At 46.7% G+C, this 18,307-nt stretch overlaps 2 protein-coding genes across 2 annotated transcripts; both read left to right on the top strand.

Annotated features, from left to right (window-relative positions):
• Positions 1-3,987: 3,987 nt before the first annotated feature.
• LOC123032318 (zinc finger protein 581-like) lies at positions 3,988-9,920 on the top strand. Its single transcript, XM_044448116.1, has 2 exons — positions 3,988-4,787; positions 7,192-9,920. Exon 2 carries the CDS (start codon positions 7,235-7,237, stop codon positions 7,991-7,993), a length of 759 nt encoding a protein of 252 aa, XP_044304051.1. The 5' UTR covers positions 3,988-4,787; positions 7,192-7,234; the 3' UTR covers positions 7,994-9,920.
• Positions 9,921-12,449: 2,529 nt separating this feature from the next.
• LOC123032180 (zinc finger protein with KRAB and SCAN domains 5-like) lies at positions 12,450-17,651 on the top strand. The gene is made up of 2 exons (XM_044447888.1): positions 12,450-12,543; positions 14,053-17,651. Exon 2 carries the CDS (start codon positions 14,101-14,103, stop codon positions 16,099-16,101), a length of 2,001 nt encoding a protein of 666 aa, XP_044303823.1. The 5' UTR covers positions 12,450-12,543; positions 14,053-14,100; the 3' UTR covers positions 16,102-17,651.
• Positions 17,652-18,307: the final 656 nt, after the last annotated feature.

Raw genomic sequence — 18,307 nt, 5'->3', positions numbered from 1 at the left:
ATTCTAATGATTATATTTACTTTTTAAAATGACACCTGCTGTGATTAGAATGGAATAGGCCATCCCCATCCCCACTTGGCTATTTCTGTTGTAGATCCACCATTCCGCTTTCCAGGTGCACTGCCTCCCAGTCACACCTGTTTACATCACAGCCTGGGCCACTGCATCATTCTGCCTAATTATATGGCCAGGCCTGGTGTGGACCAAAAGCATGCTGGGCTTTAAACATGGGTATAATTGACTGTTCCTCCTGCACAAAGGAAGCCTTTTAGGGTGGGAATGTCCCACTCCTAGCATCTTGCCTTTGGTTGCGACACTCAGATGGCTCAAAAGAACAGGGTGGAAAAGCCAGCGAGTGGGATAGGCTGGCACATGACCAAGAGTGGTGGACCTCCATTTTCCATGTAAAAGTGGGGTTTCGATTTGGTTTGGAATAAAGAAAATAAATATAGCAAACAAGCCAAGGGCAAACCCTAACCCTTGCTATAACTGGAGGCCCAGATGATTGTAGAAGAATGCAGGGGAGTTTATAAGGATGCTAGAACGGCGCCCAGAATGTGCAAGTACAGGCATGATTTTAATGCCAAAACCCATAATTAAGATTAAAAATAGGCTCCCAGTGCCTGGTCATTATCCTAGCAGGTGGGAGAAGGCAGAAGACTCCAAGGAAGGCCTAACCCTAAACATATTACATATTTGCCATCTATTGCTTTCTTTGTGTGGATATGAAAGGGAAGAATGGATCTGGGTTTGTTTCACAGTGTTGTTTATTTTTTAATATACCATACGCATGTATTGTTTAAGAACAGTTGTATGAGGCGTGTGGAGGTGGGGTGGGTGACTATGTTTCTAACGGGGCTTAAAGTCACAATCCTCTGCAAGTTTAGACAGAAAAACGGCCTACAATTCCCAGTTATGCTGGCTGAGGCATGCTAGAAGTTGTAGACCTTTCTTCTGTCTAAACTTGCATCAGATTATGCCTTAAAGAAGCTAAAGCATGCTTTGTCCATGAAAAAAGCCAAAATCCACAATTAGCTTTATGTTATGTACAGTTAAATGTGCTCAACATTTTGGACCAGCATTCAAGATCTCCTAATCTCTTCACTAGGCAAGATGTTACTAAAAGAGGGAGAGAAGGATGGAGGAGCAGAAAGCGTACCTGATGAGCAATCCGATGCTTGCTTGGATGGAAAAAAGTCCTACTTTTCCCATAGCAATGCTTAGGATTGTTCCCTAGGTGTGAAAGCCATGAATGGTTAGTCTTAAGTCCATGAAGAAGGGAGCAGTCTTAAATGGATTGTCAGGCAGATGTGAAAGGGATTTTACCACCATTGTCTCCAAATACGAACTACAATTGACCACTACTTTCTTGGCCTTTGGAAAAGACGCAAAGATACATGTTTTCTTTTTTATAGGTGAGTAGCTTATTTTTTAACTGTTTTTGTTTTCATTATTTTAAGCTTTATAGTTTGAAACTGCTGTAGATCACTTTGATGACTTTTTAGAATATAAACCTAAATAAATAAATAAATGTATTTGCAGTGTCAGCTAGTTTCAGTTTGCACCTAGGATGGTTGAGACAAAGAATCTTGGTATCGGCTGATTTTCTCATTTCTAAAAATACAAATCCTGTTGAGACTTGAATTTGTTTCCAAACTTAGACAAAACATATAGATTCCTTGGTAGATAAAGGACAATGGTGAACAGAAATACAGCACTTTTTATATTAGCAAGGTCACTAAAAGCCAAGTTGGATGATAAGACAGGTTTCTTTTCATTGACTCCCCACCCCTATGTACACAGACTCCAGCTTCTAATACATGTCCTTCATTAGCACAAAATTTCACAGATCAAGGCCATCCAAAGAGGAAGATGAGCCAGGGTGAGGGAAAGCATATGGCTGTGGGTTGAATGTTTGGACCACAAAGATTTAAGGCTGGTGTTATTGCATCTCTGTACTAGAGGGAAAAGAAGAGCAAAGAAATCCTTAACTGCTGAAAGGCTCTACCTACATGTAATAGTTAAGGTAGGGCAGAAGCCAAAATTCCAAGTTCATCTAGAGAGAACAAGATTTATTAAGAGATCTGTTTAGAATTAGTACTAATCTGATCCCAGTCTATCCACCTGGGCAGGTGGTTTCTGGTGGTTATCAGTGGTGTCCATTTACGGTCCAGTTTTACATACGTCATTCAACAGGTTTGGATACCATTTGTTCAATAATAGGATAAGTAAAATAGTATCTTACGATTGCAACAATAAACAATGATTTTATTGTTTAACTTGTATCTGTCCTGAATCTCCCATCAACCAGCTTCATGGGTCATGAAGAATCCAGGAATCCTCCAGGCTCCTACTGCTGTCTCATCTGATGGTGGTGCTAAACTCAACTGCCCTCCTGATTTTAGTAATAGCCATTTCACCTTAGATATCATCAAGGATTTGGTGTCATTCATTTCATCAGGTGGGAAAACTAACTTTCCTATGATCCTCTCCCACACATGCGCCCCTATAAGAGCCTGAGGAATGGAGGGTTTTGTCCAATGCATTTCCACGAGACAAGGGCTGCCCCACAGCAGGGGGAATGCACAGCCATATAACTCTGTCTGTCTTACTTTTCCCATCAAACTGTATGGACCACTAAGCTATGTGATGGTTAGGGAAATCTTCCATCTAGTGTCTGAAGATGGTACTAGAGGCTTGAAATCCAAGGATACATTAACATTATTTAAACATAATGCAATTTTTTTTAAAAAAACAGATACCCTGAATGGCACACCCTTAGGGTCTTCTTCGTATGCATGCCAAGTTTCAGGTGTATAGGTTTCACATCACTCTGGCACTGGTAAACAAACAGGCAGATATACTTCCATCATCATCATCACTACACACTCTTTGACAGGGGCTGGACCTGATGTTTTTCTACTTAACAGTTCAGGCAGAAGCCAGGGTGGGGAGTGGAGAACAGGTTGACTAAAACATGAAGCCAAAGTACTTGCATTGGAAGTGGCATGGAGCTAGCACTTCCTCTGGGCTGGGGAAAGGGTAAGGGAGCTCTAGTGGATTTTGGCTGGAGAGGAATCCGGAACTTGCGTCTGGTTTGTGGTGATGTGCTAGGGAACAGAGGAATAAATGTGAGGACGTAAGAGCCATGCTAGATCAGGGGCGTTTAGAATGCCCTCTGTTCCTACAGTGGCCAACCGACTGCCTGCGCCAGGGCTGGGGCTAGAGAGAGTGGTGATGGCAGAGGGTCCGACCCCCGGGTGCCCTGGGCAGCGGGCGAGACGCGCAGGCGGGACCCCTGGGCTCCTGGCCGCTTCACTTCTTGATACTCGGTCCTCTGAAGCATCTTTTCCCCCCGAGGGGATGTCGGTGGCGGGCACTTCGTCCCAGAGCAGCACGCGGAGGATTTCAGCCTGGCAAGAGCAGTTCCGGGGCTCAAGCCACACACCCTTCCCCCTAGAGCCCCCCAGCCACCTTCCCCTTGGCTGCCCTGGGCTGCCCCAGCGATGCCTCAGTGGAAGAGGCGAGGCGGCCTCGGGGCCCCGCGCGCTCCTGCGTGACGGCGAGCGCTCCCTGCTCGAAGGCTTCACGGGCCGCGCGACCGGATTCCGGGGCTGCGCAGAACTGATGTCCTAATTTTGGAGTCGAGGAGGAGCAAAGTGAAGGAGGGTCCCAGTAGGTTTCGAGTGGCGGTCGGGGCGGTGGGGGGCAGCTGCCGGGTGCCGGGGTCCCTTAGCTTTGTGCAGGGTGAGTGAGGATCTCTCCCCCACCTCCGTTTCCATCCCCGGTGCGAGAGAGAGGAGGAATGTTTCCCCGGGAACCTCTTTAGCAGGAGCCGGTGGGAGAAGCAGCTGTGTTTCCGACAGGACTCTTTTCGCTGTGACACCCACTCCTCCTCCTCCTCTTTCTCCTCCTCCTCCTCCACCACCTCCAACCTCCCTTCTCCGCCCCCAGGAAGAGCTAGGTAGAAACCCCCAACCCCCCAAACCCGCCCTCTGCAGAGATTTCCCTCCCCTCTCCTCTCTGATCCTTAGTTTCCCCTTCTGTTTCCTTAGGACACTGGAGCAGCTAAAGAGCAACTGACTGGGGTGGGGGGGCAGACTGTATGCACTGCATTGTTTTGGAGGGGAGCAAGGTGGACCTGGCACATTTGGACGCTGGTTCGCGGTGATCATAGGAACCCCTTTGCTTGCCATAAAGCGGGTGGGCGGAGGCTGTTTCCAAACTGGCGTTTGGAGCGCGGTGCCAACTCCACCAAACCTTAAGGCCACTAAGCAGCTTGGATCTGTTTTCCGTTGCCACAGTGGGTTGCTATTGCTTGCTGCCAGCTGTACCTGCTGGATAGGTGCCACCTATCCCATGGCTTTTCTTCAGGATCACTGCTACAGTTTGTGCCTTGGGCAACTTTGCTGTTCTTTGGATTGGTACTTCTAGATCAGCTTGCTGTTGTCTGCCAGCTTGCTGTGCCTTGGGTGCCAAGGTGAAGAAGCCCTTACTCCTACTTCATGGTAACATGGGGGCATGTTCTGCCAAGCAGATCTCAGCATGCATCTTGGATTGGTACCACTAATGTCTTCACTTCGATCAGTGCCACCCACTGTCAACTGATACTGCTCTGTTGGATTGGGAGCCACCAGAGGACTTCTCTTCTTCACCTGGACATTACAGTTTACTTCCTTCCAGGATGGTAGCAAAGGTGACATTCTGGTGTCTGCCTTACTTTGGCATGAGACTTTGGTGCAGAAATGACAGCTGAGACAGAGCCTTTGGCACACCACCCAAGCTGGGTAAGTTTGGGGCCAGGGTGTTAAATGAACTGGTTGTTGATATCTTAATTGTGTGAGGAAGTAACATGAGCATCAACCAAGATCTTGCTGGGGAATGTTGATACCCATTCTCAGGCCATGTGTGAGTCTCTTAAGACTAGCAATGTAGAAATGCTGCCCTTTAAGTTAATCAGTGGGGGTAACCCTATTGGTATGTTGATCATTACCCCATGTTCAAGTGGGAGAGCCACTAGATTTTGGATGGGGGGCAGCTATTGCATCCAAAAAGGGGATGTGCTTCAAGTCCTACCCCACCCATACACTCCCACCATACCTTCCATTGGCTCCATCTACCTGACCTTTGCCAATGGTGACCATTGAAGCCTTCCTTTTAGCCATGATAGCTTAGATAAGCTTCCATGTTCAGAGGCAGTGTACCTCTGGATACCAAATGCTAAGGATAAACAATGTGAATACTGCTTCTTTGGTGCCCTGCTGTATAAGCTTCCCAGAGGCATTTTTCTGGCTGCTGTTGGAAACAGAATGTTGGACTAGACAGAGACAGAACCACAAATGGGAAAAGGTAGTAGAGCCCCAGGCTCTCCTTCGATTACATTTTTGCTGCCCTAGCAGCACAAGTATGGCCCACTTGGGTATAGCTGGGGAGGAGGTGGTCATCTCAGGAAAGTCCTTTCCTTTCCCTCAGAATTAGGCCTGGTCAGGTATTCTCACAAATGTTGAACAAGCTACCCCTGAGAATTAATATTGCTCTTTGATAGCCTCTGAGGAGCTGTGCAGATACTATATTCTTAGATGCTGACATAATGTTTTTCTGAGCCCTTTCCACATTTCTTTTAGATACTCATGTTTTCTGTGTTGCCTTCTCTGGAACAGAGACAGGCAACTTGCGGCTGTTCAGATGTTGCTGGACTGTAACTCCCATCAGCTGGCCAGCTTAGCCAATGGTAAGGGCTGATGGTTGTTGCAGTCCAACACACCTGGGGAGCCACTAGCTGCCCCTCCCTGCTCTAGAGGATGAAATCTTACCATGACAATCTGCTGTGGCCAATTTTGCCAACATTTCTTCAGATCTTTCAGCTTTCTTCTCTTCTGCTTTATTGGCTTGTATACATACCTGCTATAGACTGCGGCTTCTGCTCAGCAAAACATGGTTCTCATTTGCACAGGCAGCAAGAACTATGGCTGCATTCACCGGATCAAAGACAACAAACACTTTGTGTCTGTATGCCTACAGGGTTTTTGCCAGGTGTCTTAATGGGGCCCATCAACTTTCTGCTTCCTGTCATGGGCAATTCTTTCACTGATGTATTTTAGTTGTACTGAATCACACTATAAGTGGAAGGGGAACATGACCAATGGTTAGGCAACTACTCATTTGGAACTCAGCATGTTTGAATTCTCCAAGTCGAGGGAATGTGGAATCCCAACCAGTGTTTATTCTGTGAGAGGTCAAACACACTGCAACCCTTGATGGCCTATTCATAATTGAATGCAACCTTGACAGCTCCATCTAAAGGCACTGCAAGCTTTGCTTGTAATTCATAAAGGAATAAGCTACAGTTTTGCAGCCTGGACCTATGTATGTTTACTCCAGATAAGTCTCAACAGGTTCATTTGGATTTACTGCAAAATAGGATTGCAGTTTGAGGTTGCAGATGTAGACACACTTACCTAATAGTAAACTCCATTCAGTGGGCTAAGCTTCCCAAGTAAGCAAGGGTAAGATCAGGCTGTCGACAGATTAATCAGTGGAGGGTACGTGACACTGGAATGGTTGCAAGGTAAAGATGCTGCTGTGTGAAAGTTTTTGGCTCTATTGTGTTAGTGTATCAACAGAATTAATAAGAAAATATTTGAACTAGCAATGAATGATAGCCTTTCTTTTATTAAATTGCAAATTATCTTGGGAAAGGGATGCATTTTGAATGTTGGGAATATGCTAATTTTATTTTAATTGATTAAGAGCACAGTTTAGAAGAAAAAAAAGGCCCTATAGCGATGCTGTGTGAGCTAGTGGTGTGTAGTGGTTCAGAGAAGAGAACTGGGACTAAGGCAATCTGGGTTCTAGTCCCCGCTCAGCCATGGAGCCAACTGGGTGACTTTGGGCCAGACAGAGACTCTCAGCCCAACTTCCCTCACAGGGTTGTTGATGTGAGGATAAGGTTGAGAGCAGCAGGAGAACACAGATGTAAACTGCTTTGAGTTCTTTTTAAAAAGAAAAAGGGTAGGATATAAATCTAATAAACAGACTTGCACAGGATTGTGCCTTAATGTAATCTTTAAAAGGCAAGAGATTAATTGACTACTCTCTTCCATTGCTTGGCAGCCATGTATAATTCTAGTGCTGAAAGTTGTGGGTACACCTATATAAATCTCCCCCCCCCCCTTGGCTTTTTTATTGCAGACTTGGCATCCATCCCCAAGGAAGTACTCATAAAGAGATACCTATGGAGCTGCAGAGACATTCCAAGTCTATAGGAGATCCTCACAGACCACCAGAAATCTTGGAACACCCCTTTTTGCAAGAGCCCACAAGTGATGTGGGACAGCCTATCAAGCTGGAGATGGTGGATGAAGGAGGAGATATCCAAACTCCACCTCCAAAACTCTCTCGTCCACCAGTGCCTTCCTCTGGGGGTGCCCTCCTTCAGGGTTTGAATGGGCTTCCAGGAGCAGGCAGACGGGCACATGTACCCGGTGGGACAGCAGGCACGGAGCAAGGTGAACCTTCTCGACTGGGCCGCTACTTGCTGATTGACAGTCAGGGGCTGCCGTACACAGTGCTGGTGGAAGAAGGGGTGGGGGCAGCAGGGGGAACTGAAGGGGGTGGGGCGGGGGCACCGCTGCGTAAGGTGTACAGCTGCCCCGTGTGCTCTCGGACATTTGAGTACCTGTCTTACCTGCAGCGTCACAGCATCACCCACTCAGAAAGCAAGCCTCACGTCTGCCGAGCATGCGGCAAGGCCTTCAAGCGCACTTCTCACCTGGAGCGCCACAAGTATACCCACTCAGGCCGGAAGCCCCACCAGTGCCCCATCTGCCAGCGCAGCTTCCGTGACTCTGGGGAGCTCTCCCATCACCAGCGGGTGCACACGGGCGAGCGGCCTTACCAGTGCGAGGCGTGCCACATGCGCTTCGGCGAGCGCAATACCCTCCAGAGGCACATCCGCCGCAAGCACCGGCTGCAGCTTCTCCCTGCACCGTAGAGACTGGCACCTGGGGGGACTCGACTCGGGCCATGGAGACTGGCATGGCGAAGGCCAGCCCAGGCTTGGACAGCTGTCATCTAGGCCCTGCTAGCATCCACGCATGCTGTAGAGATCCTAGCCTGCACCTATCTGCCCATGTATTATGGACCTGATACTTCTCACACCGGTCAGTTCAAGGACTAGCTGCTTCTTGGGGCAAAATGGGAAGGGAGAATCTCATCCTGCTCCGCCACAAGCTACCTGGCATGCAGACGCCAGCTTCCTCAGACCTAGCATGGACACCTCTTGCCTTCCCATGCTGCCCTGCTCCCTTCCATAGGAACTGCCTGTCTGCACTCCCGATAACCTAAGCTGGCAGGGAGGCTGTCCTTCCTGCTCGCGGTGCTCCTGTAGGCCTCATGCAGCTAGCTTGGATACCCTGGCCTGCCGTTGCTCCTCTTGGCCATGCAGAGCATAGCCTGCCTCTCACTCTGTCAGTGTCCAAGGGACCAGGCCTTGTCTTACGTTGTGGACACCTGATGGGGAGAAACCTGCAGGCACTGCCTCGACCCTGCACACATGGCCCAGAACTCGCCTGAGGGCATGCTCTTAGGCAATCTGGCTGTGCATATCTGTCAATAACCCTCCTATTCATTTGAAGATCTCTCTTGGAAGCTACCAAGCACTAATTTAGAGGGATGTTATATACAGGGTGACCCCAAAACACAGCATGAAGACATTGGCCCAATGGAAAACTAGGGCAGATTTCCTTTACAGATCATAATGGTAGGTTCAGGGGCAGAAGGATTAGATGGGGCAGCCATGAAAATAGCTCCCCTTCTGTAAAGGTTTTAAATTGAATATAGCAAATGGTTCAAGCTTAATTGGACTGTTTATTTTGAGCCCCTTGCTATGGTCTTAGATGCCAAGCTTTTATGACTACTGCCTCTGGTTTGAAATCCTGAGATCTCATCCCAATGACACCCATGCCCAAATTTCTGTCTGTCTTCCCCACTCCCTGTCATAAACAACACGAAAGATCCTTTTGAAAGAGATGTAGTAGGAGGTTAGAAAAGGCTGAATTCCATAGTGCACAGAGGAAAAAGTTGCACTCCTTTTAAGGGTGTGTTCAAAGTACAGCAACACTAGCAAGGACCTGGCACCTTTTGGTTTTGTGGCGGCCTTGTTGCTTCTATTTTTAGAAAGCTACGAGAGATTATGGTTTGGTTAAAATTTGGAGGAGCTAAGGGGAAGAGTTTGGAGATATAATAAGACCTCCCTCCCCATCTCCTAAATCAAACAGCTAAGAGGTTCCAGTTCAGATTTAGAAAGCATAAAACCCCAAGTGGCAATACTAAAGGATGGAATGTAGTCTATGTCCCCACTTTCGGGCCGTAACAGTCTCTTTGCTCCCACCCCTCCAAACATTTCCATTGAAACAGCATTGGTGATTTTGCATTCCTTTCCACATACGCTGTACTGCGCATCTACTCTTTAGATCAGAGCCATGTGCAAACCTATCTACCCTTTTATCAGGCCTTGTTTCCCTCTATTCTCAAACGCTTGGAACAATCGCAAACATTTCCCCCATAGTTGAGGGCCAGAGCTTGTGTTCTGTGGGTGAGGTTTTGAGCCCCAGTTCTGCTGTAGTCTTGCAGCCTGCGTGGTGAGACCGTAAAAGTTTCCTATGATATCTAACAAACAAGATCTCTGTTTCTGTGACAGAGGAATTTGGGTGGCAAATAAGACTGACATACAGGCCGGTGTTCCAAAGTGCTGGATGAACTGGCACCTCCAAAGCTTCCAGGGAGACTTGACTCATGTTTCCTCAACTTCATATTTAGTGTGGAATCTGTGTGTCCTCTTTTTTATTAATTAAAAATAATTCTCTGGAGTTTTGGTCCATCTTTGTGTGCTACATAAATAAAGTGATGTGTTACTTTAATCTTGTAGATCCATTGGTAGGAGCTCTGAGTGCCTTCCAACTACATAACACACACACACACGCGCGCGGCTGTTTGCAAGATGGCTCACTGGTAGAACACATGCCCAAGGTTCCAGGTTCAATTTCTGACGTCCCCACATAGGGCGGAAAGAAACGCAGAGTTGTTCCTGAAATCCTAGTCAATCCCAGTACTGACTAGATGAACCAATAGTCTGACATTGTTAGGGCAACTTCTGATAAAGAAGATTCATTGAAGAAGGAAGACACACTGAACTTGCCGTTTTATGTACCAATTGATTTTTGTTTAAGCCAGCTTAAGAATCTTCTGACTTCGCACACAAAACATTAATAACATGATGTAGTACTGTTTGCTTTGCATGAAATTCCTCGGTCATCTCTAGGGTGGGTGGGATAATGCTCATATGCTTTGCAGGCTAAATCGTGACATACATGCAGGAATTCAGGAATGTTGCTCAGAGTTCACTGGATGAAGCATGGAGCTGCTCTTCAGTGTCCTATATATCATGTGTTTGTTAGTATTTCATATGCAATACTAACATATTCTGATTGAAGACAGCACCCTGAAGTATTTGCAAAATGCACTTAGCATCTGGTGTGGAAGAAGAACATTTTCCAGGAAGGTAAGGCAAGAACCCAGCTGCCATATTTCTAATTTGAGCACATAGGCTGATATTTTTTTATTTTGTGGGAGGGAGTCCCTCTGATCAAATTTTGTGTGTTGAAAAACTCCACATTACTTTGAACTGCTAATTTCTTTAGCCACTTGTTAATTTAAATTCATGCTTATTTCTATTAATCTTTTGTAAAATAAAACCTGTCAGCAGTTGATAAAAACTTCTGAGGAATATTTAAGCCAAGACAAGCAGATGGTACTCTAGATTTTAACCCCTGCAGCCACCCAGTTTTAGATAGAATGAAAATGTGGACTGTTGATTACATTGTTCCAAAATGCTGCAGAACATTTCAAAATCTTGTGGATGAAATCTGCCTGTTTTTATAATTTTCTTGCAAAGGGTTGAAACTGTACGTTTAGACTGTAATCCTAAATACATTTAGCAGGGAATAAAGCCCCATTGACACAGTAAGACTTCTTGTTACTGCTGAATAAACATGCCTAAGATTGTATGGCACTATTCATTTTTGAGTATTCATCATAGTTCTTTTACAGAAATATGAACAGAAAAAGTAAACAAGTCTTCCTTTTTAATTTGGCAATAATAATAATAATAAGAAGAAGAAAGTAGAAGAGATGCCATGTTTAATTGCATTTGTTGTTTAGTTTTTCTTCAGGGAGCTCAAAGTGATGCAGATTATTTTCTGTGCCATTTTATTCTCACAACAATCTTGTCAGGTAGGCAGGTCAAGAAGAAGGGATGTAGGGTCATCCAATAAGATTCATGTCGGATGGGGGGATTTGAGGATGAGTCCCCCATCTATGTCCAATGCTATACCATGCTGGCTCGCTAGTTTTACTCTATTATTATTTTAATTTCCCTCATCTTTATTTTAAATGCTAAGAAGGAACTTGTGCAGTACACATGATGCAGTCTCCTATAATATGCCCTTTTAGCATATATTCTTATTTCTAGAATATATATTTTCCCAACTCAAGTATATTTTCCCAAGTTGTATATTTTTACAACTTGGAGGTGTAAATGTCGCAGCTTTATTCTGCATATTCAGGGTATGAAAACCATATGAAGCAATTATTATTTTTATCAATAAATATTGTTGTGGTGGTGAATTTCCAGCCTTATTTCAGGCTTCCCCAGCCTGGTACCATTGGCCATGCTGGCTGGGGCTACTGGGACTTGTGGTTCAATACATTTGCCTCTGTACCTTTGTCTACAGGTTGACACGCTGCTACGTTTAACAGCTCGAAGTGGGAGGCAATGACCTCCCATCATGTATTGCTGGAAGTGACATACTTAATCGCATAAAGGACCTGTGAGATTTAGATTGTTGGTAAGGTTGTAACTGTTCCTTTAATTATTTTTTAAAGCTAAAACTTTGCTTGCGCACTTTGAATTGTACTGAGCCTTTAACGATCTCGATTTAATTCAACTTGGTTTATCGCTCCTCCAAAGTATCTGGCCTAAACTGAATCACAGAATCAACTATCCGCTGTGCTGTTCAACCTGATTCTTTGTCTCGACTTTAGTGGAGCCAGTTCAGCTGGTTTTCAGGCTTTCAAAAGACCAAATTGCAAACCGCTTTTAATAATAATAATAATAATAATAATAATAATAATAATAATAGGGAGGGCAGAGAAAAAATTAGGCGACAGTCCCCACCAAGTCCATCCATGGCTAAAGGCCCGGTTGTGTCTTTAAACTGAAGAACGAGAAGCAGTAGCAACCCTACAGCTATTTAAGTTGTCTTTTTGACGGCAGACAAAAAACGGGGGGGCAAGCTCGAGTTCCCTTTAATTGCCTTTTTGGCTGCACTTAAAGGGGAGGCGTGCATTAGGGAAAAAGAGACCGGGCAGAAAGAGGAGACGGAGGAGGGGAGTTTTTCCGAACTGCTGCTTCCCCGACTGAAGGAAGCAGAAAGTTGGGAAGGGCGCGGGGGTGAAATCTTGGTGCCAGACTGGATGGAACAGGTACGGCTGAAGATCCATACTAGAGAAGGAAATGGCAGGAAAGGACCGGGTGCAATGCTCGGGAAAGGATGTGTAGGCACTTACATGGCAATAGGTGGAGGAAATGCGGGGTGGGGGGACAAAGACCCCGAAGTAAATCGGGAGGAGTGGGGCGAGCTTGCAGTAGGAACAGAAGAGGATGTTTGGAGCCACCCCGATCCACAGTCACGGCGCCGGCCGGGCTTCTGCAGCTTCGCTTCTCTTGCGATGCTCGCCCAGCTCCGAGCTTTTGTTCTCTGGACTCTCCGGTCTAAGAAGCAGGGCGTCAGGGAGGACGGGAGGGCGTTGGAGCGGGGAAAACGCGGCCGGGAGTTTTGTGGCTGGCAGGCGGGGTGCCCGGGCTCGCCCTGGATGAGGAGGCATCACCGGCGGCGAGGTGTTCTGATGAGGTTGAGCTGGGGGGGGGGGGGGCACAGAGCTGGGAACTCCCATCCCGAGATCAGCCTTTCCCAACAGATGTATTGCGCTGCAACTCCCAGAATCCCCCACCCAGCCGGGGGATTCTGGGAGTTAAAGCCAAACATTTCAAGAAGCCACCAGGCTGAGTAGGCTGGCCTAGATTTTCTGGGAGTAGAGACTTTGGGGTGAAGATGCTTTGGCAGAGAAAGGGAAGCGGGGGCTTGGTCAGTCAGAACAGATGTGTGTCGGGGGAGAGTTTTGAGGATGCACATTAAGAATAGCTTTCCTGAGCATGACCAAAATTCTGTCTTGGAACACCTGAGCGCTCAAAAGCAAGGCCTGGTAAAGGAGATGGCCTTTGCCCGGCTTGCTGCCTCCCAGCACCTTGCATTCAGGCATACTGCTTCTTTACCTGGAGGTTCCATTTAACAGTTTTGGGCTATGTGGGAAGGATGTGGGCAGCAGAGAGTTGGAGTGTGCATGCCTAGGAGCAGTGGGAACACAGAGAAGACCAGTGGGCTAGGACACCTGGGAAGGGCATGGGCAGCACAGCTGCCTGTCAGATGCAGTTGGCTTTCTGTCTGCGTGATGGAGGGCGCGTGTTCTGAACAACTTGGGTGAGAGAACAGAGATGGTGGGGCCGGGAGGTCCATTGCTCCTTAGCCCACCAGGGGGAATGGTTTAGAGCTGATTTTTGTAGGAAGGTGAGACATCCATTAGGAGTAGGTAGTAAGGATTGCCACATTCCTAAGTATAGAAAAACCTTCTGTAATTTTGTGCCCTCCAGATGTCCATCAGTCTGAGCCAGCTGGAGGATTCTGGAAGCTGTAGTCCAACATGCTGTCTTAAATGAATAAAACCAGCACATGTGCTTAAATTATGGGAGGGAATTAAATTCATAAGCTGATTCCTTTGGGCTTTAGCCAGATCATGTTGTAAATCCTCCCATTACAATTAGCCTTCTAAAACCAGTAAGCAAGGAGGCTGGGCCCTGTCACTTGAACCTGGGTCACTGGATTATATTGCACTTGTTTGCCCCTGCACTGTTTTCATGTTTTCTGTTTTTTCCAGGGGCAGAAGCTGTGAAGCTGTCCACACTTGGCTGGTGTGGACTTGTCAATGGAAATCCAAGTGGTTACCGTGAAGGAAGAGACAGGGCCGGCCACACCCACCGTCTGCCCCCTGTGCCAGAAGGACCTTGCTGGGCCGCAGGGGCCGGTCCCACCATGCCAGGGATGCAAAAGCCTCGTGTCAGACTCCCACACTTGGTTGTCTGGCAACCAAGAGGCCCTGGCCCTCCCGACAGAAAGGCCCTACAGCTGCTCCTTCTGCCCCAAGAGCTTCAAGAGGGCCTCAGACCGGCGTGACCATGAGCGGGTCCATACAGGAGAAAGGCCATACGGATGTGGCATCTGTGGCAAGCGATTCACACAGAGCTCTGTGCTCTCTGGCCACATGCGCATTCATACTGGCGAGCGGCCCTTCTCCTGCAGCGTCTGCTTTAAATCTTTCAACAATGGCTCTAACTTCCGCAAGCACCAGCGCATCCATGGGCAACCCCTTGGATATAGCAACAGGGGGGATGATGGGAAAGACTGTATCCTCCTTCCTGGGGTGAAACAGAGACAACCAGCAGAAGGACAAGATGGCTGCACCCCAAGCCATGGGCTCCTGTCAAGGAAAAATGGCTTCCCAATTATTAAAGGACTGAGGGAAGGTGCGAACAAGAGGGACCAGGACTCCAAAGGGAAGCAAAGTAATCATCAGAATAATAGGCTACCCCAAGATAACAAGTGCAGTGGTGGCCAAAGGCAAATTGGCAATCGTGTGGACCATATTAAACAGATGGGGCTAAAGCAAGATGATGCAAATTGTGGCACTAACCTTGAAATGAGGCAAGGTAGCCAAGGAGGTATTGGCATTATTAAAGGTCTCGGGCAAGCAGGTAATAGTAAAGGTCATACTGGTGGCCTGGGGGAAAATGGTGACTGTAGTCATGACCAAGGGGTGACTCAGAATGGTCAGACCTTTGAACAGCAGAAATCTGAAGCTCATGGTGAAAATCACACTCATAGCCTGAGGCAAAATAGAGCAGGGGGAAGCCATGCTCAGGGAGAACAGAAGCAATGCTCTGACAGCCACAGTGAAAGGTTGCAGATGGACGGCAGCAACTGTGGAAAAGGGCTTTTGCTAGTCAGTGGCAACAGAGCCTATCTTCACAAGCTGAATCAAGTCAGGGGCTATTTGCTAACAAGGCCAAATGGAGGATACCTCAGAGGACTGAAGCATAGCACTGGAGAGAGTATTGGTACAGGTATGGGTCAGAATGGTAGAGGGGGAAGCCATGTTGGTGGGCGGAGTCAAAGCAGGGACACCAGTGCCTTGGAGCTGAAACCAAATGGCACTGGCCACTTCAGGGAGCTGAGACAAGATGGTGGCCCCAAGGAGGAGAAACAGGTGGACTTGCAAATGGGCACCCCAGAGAAGATGAATGCTCATGCAAGAAAAGCATCTTCCTGGACTGGTTCTAAAAAGGGCAGCGTTTTGGCCTGGGAAGAGCCCAGTGTAAGGATCACGAAGGATGAATTTGAAGGATGCTCTTCCTTAGACAGTGTTTCTCCCTGGGAACTTGAGAGCCCTGACTCATGTTCTCTGCCTTTCAGTACCTCCACATCCCCCAGTCGCCATTCCTTCCAGGACCAGTTAGGAAACACAACTCGGCATTGGGAAGAGGGCATCCCTACCCCCTGCTTTCATTTCCAAGATCCTGAGCCCTACCAGCAGCACTCCCCATCGGCATTTGATTCTAAGCCCTTCCTGTGCTTTGCATGCCCCAAGCAATTCCGCCGTGCCACAGACCTGAAGGAGCACCTGCGGGTGCACACAGGCGAAAGGCCCTTTGGCTGCGGGGTCTGTGGCAAGCGATTCACACAGAGTTCAGCCCTAGCCACTCACCGGAGACTGCACACTGGGGAGAAGCCCTTCGAGTGTGCGGTCTGCTGCCGACGTTTCAATAACTCTTCCAACTTTGCCAAGCACCGCCGCCTTCATGGGCAGGAGGGCATGAGACATGGTGGCAAAACAGTGAAGAAAGAATTATGGAGCGTCAAGCCACAATGACATTTTAGGAGGGAGGCTTCCATTGGGGGATAAAACACTGTAACTACAGTCAGAGCTCTGGGTCCCACCAGAGTAGGTGGGTAGAATGGCAGGTGCTCCATTCAGTGTCCCAAGAATCTCTGCTTTTACCATTTTAGAAAAAATCAAACATCTAGCTCCAATGATGAGATTCAGATGTAATGTCAAACTGTGGTTTGATGCTTCATGCAGAAACCTCAGGCTTCCCCAGCACTTCCTGATCGGCTTAGAAGAGACTGCCTGCAAACCAGAACTGGCAATAATAGTCAAACTACTGTTTCTAATTTCAAGTATGTGGGATAAGTAGTATAAACTAAGAGTGGGCAGGAAGAAGATCTCCAGATGTTTTGGTTCTCAGATCCCAGAAGCTCTTGACAATAGTCTGAAATGCTGGGAGTTGACGTTCAAAAGATCTGGAGATTTATTTCTGCCCAGCTGTGGAGGAAACCAGTTCGCCTTGAAGCAGGAAGTACAGGAGGAAACTGCAAAACCCAAGTGGGGTGAACAAGTGTGCAAATCTGAGGTACATTCATGTAACCACAGCTTCTTGTTATGTCTGGACAAAGTCTGCTTCATTTGCCTGGACTAACCTGTAAACCAAATAGCTTCTCCTTTGGTTTGGTGTTGTATCTCAACTGAGCTAATGAAAAGAGCTCCCTGAAAATCTGTCACTAATGTCTGGTGGAATTGTTAAAATAGATCAAGGGTTGGAGGGAAAACCGAACAACAATTCTACTAGTCAATGCCATGTATGGATGTATGCATGCGCCTTCCTACTAAAAAGGAGAAAATATACAAAGCAAGCATCTCCAGATCTCTTGATCTGTGCAATTTTCAACAATTGCTAAAATTTGGGTAGTTTTGGCTGAAGCTCTAAAACCACTTATTTGGGCATAAACTCCACTGAATTCAACTTCCTTCTGACTAGGCACGCAGACACCATAATTGGAATACACTGGCACAGAATTGGGTTTTCTCTAGCAGAATATGCACGGCCCTGCTTGTAGCAGCCACGTTTTAAGTGTCCCCCCGACCTTCAACAGGGCAAATTTTAAATGATTTTGAAAACGTGTATCTGGCAAAAACTGTAAGTAAATAATGAAAATAGAGATTTGTTCATGTTATACCAGCAGAGAAGCAAACTAGAGAGAAAGAACTTTAGGGAAGAAGTCACAAACAACCCTGTAAATATTGTCAGCAAATACCCAAAGTCAGAAATAAATTATTTTCTAAAGTCATTGTTCACAAGCAGATGATGATTCATGACTTTCTGCTTTGCAAACCCAAAGCAATTGTTAAATAAATACTTCATGCCAATATGGATGAATGTTCATAATTCTCAGGGGGAAATGTAAATTAAAAAGAACATTGCATGAGCCACCTAAAATTTTAAAAAATGCTAAAATTAAAAAAAGCCCCTACCTTAGACATCAGTTTGAATTTGTCTTGTGATTTTTAATTAATTGTACAGGAAATGACTGAGATTGCTACATTCTCAGTTTTACATTTGTCACTGTACATTTTGTAATGTGTACTTTTAAGACAGGATTGGCAGGCTGTCTTCCAGATGTACTGGACCACAGCTCCCATCATCAAAGCAGCAAGCCAGTGGGTGCCAGCTTGCAGAAGGCTGCATTTAGATTTCTGTAGATCTCCTCCAACAGTGGATTGTCAAGGCCATTTTCCCCACACGATACATACTAACTTTACAGGTCAAGCTGGATATACTGTACCAGCCTCCCAATTCAACATATGATCATAATGCTGCTCTGCATCTCCAGTTCCAGATGAGTTATCACATTAATCATGACCTCCAAGCCCCTCCTGACTGTGAGGAGGACTTTGAGCAAATTAAGTTAGATCCAAATGCAGTATTTTGTCAACCTGCGTGCCCTGCAGATGAGCCCAAACGAACAGAACCACACGTTAGTTTTAATGGTGGAGTGTATGCGCTGTACGCAGAAGGTGACAGATTCATTCTCATGTATCTCTAAATATTAATAGTAGGTAACAGAGGGGTAGAGAACTTTGGTCCATGGAAGATACCTCCCTAATCCTGCCTTTTCTCCAAGCCTGATCTGCTGGAGGCTTCCGCGGAAAGGAATCCCTGTTGCCATCTTGGATCAGCTAAGGAAGCAAGGATAACAGCAGGGATTCTGCTCAGCATGTTGCTTACTACCCCAGTCAG

The sequence above is a fragment of the Varanus komodoensis genome, unplaced genomic scaffold (genome assembly GCF_004798865.1).
Source record: "Varanus komodoensis strain SLA01 unplaced genomic scaffold, ASM479886v1 scaffold53, whole genome shotgun sequence".
NCBI lineage: Eukaryota > Metazoa > Chordata > Lepidosauria > Squamata > Varanidae > Varanus > Varanus komodoensis.
Note: the sequence above shows the minus strand (reverse complement) of the source record. Positions and strands in the feature narration are given on the sequence as shown.

What these genes read in the sequence shown, in the direction of transcription:
- LOC123032318 (XM_044448116.1), top strand. Translation starts at nt 7,235, where the DNA reads ATGGAGCTGCAGAGACATTCCAAGTCTATAGGAGATCCTCACAGACCA.
- LOC123032180 (XM_044447888.1), top strand. Translation starts at nt 14,101, where the DNA reads ATGGAAATCCAAGTGGTTACCGTGAAGGAAGAGACAGGGCCGGCCACA.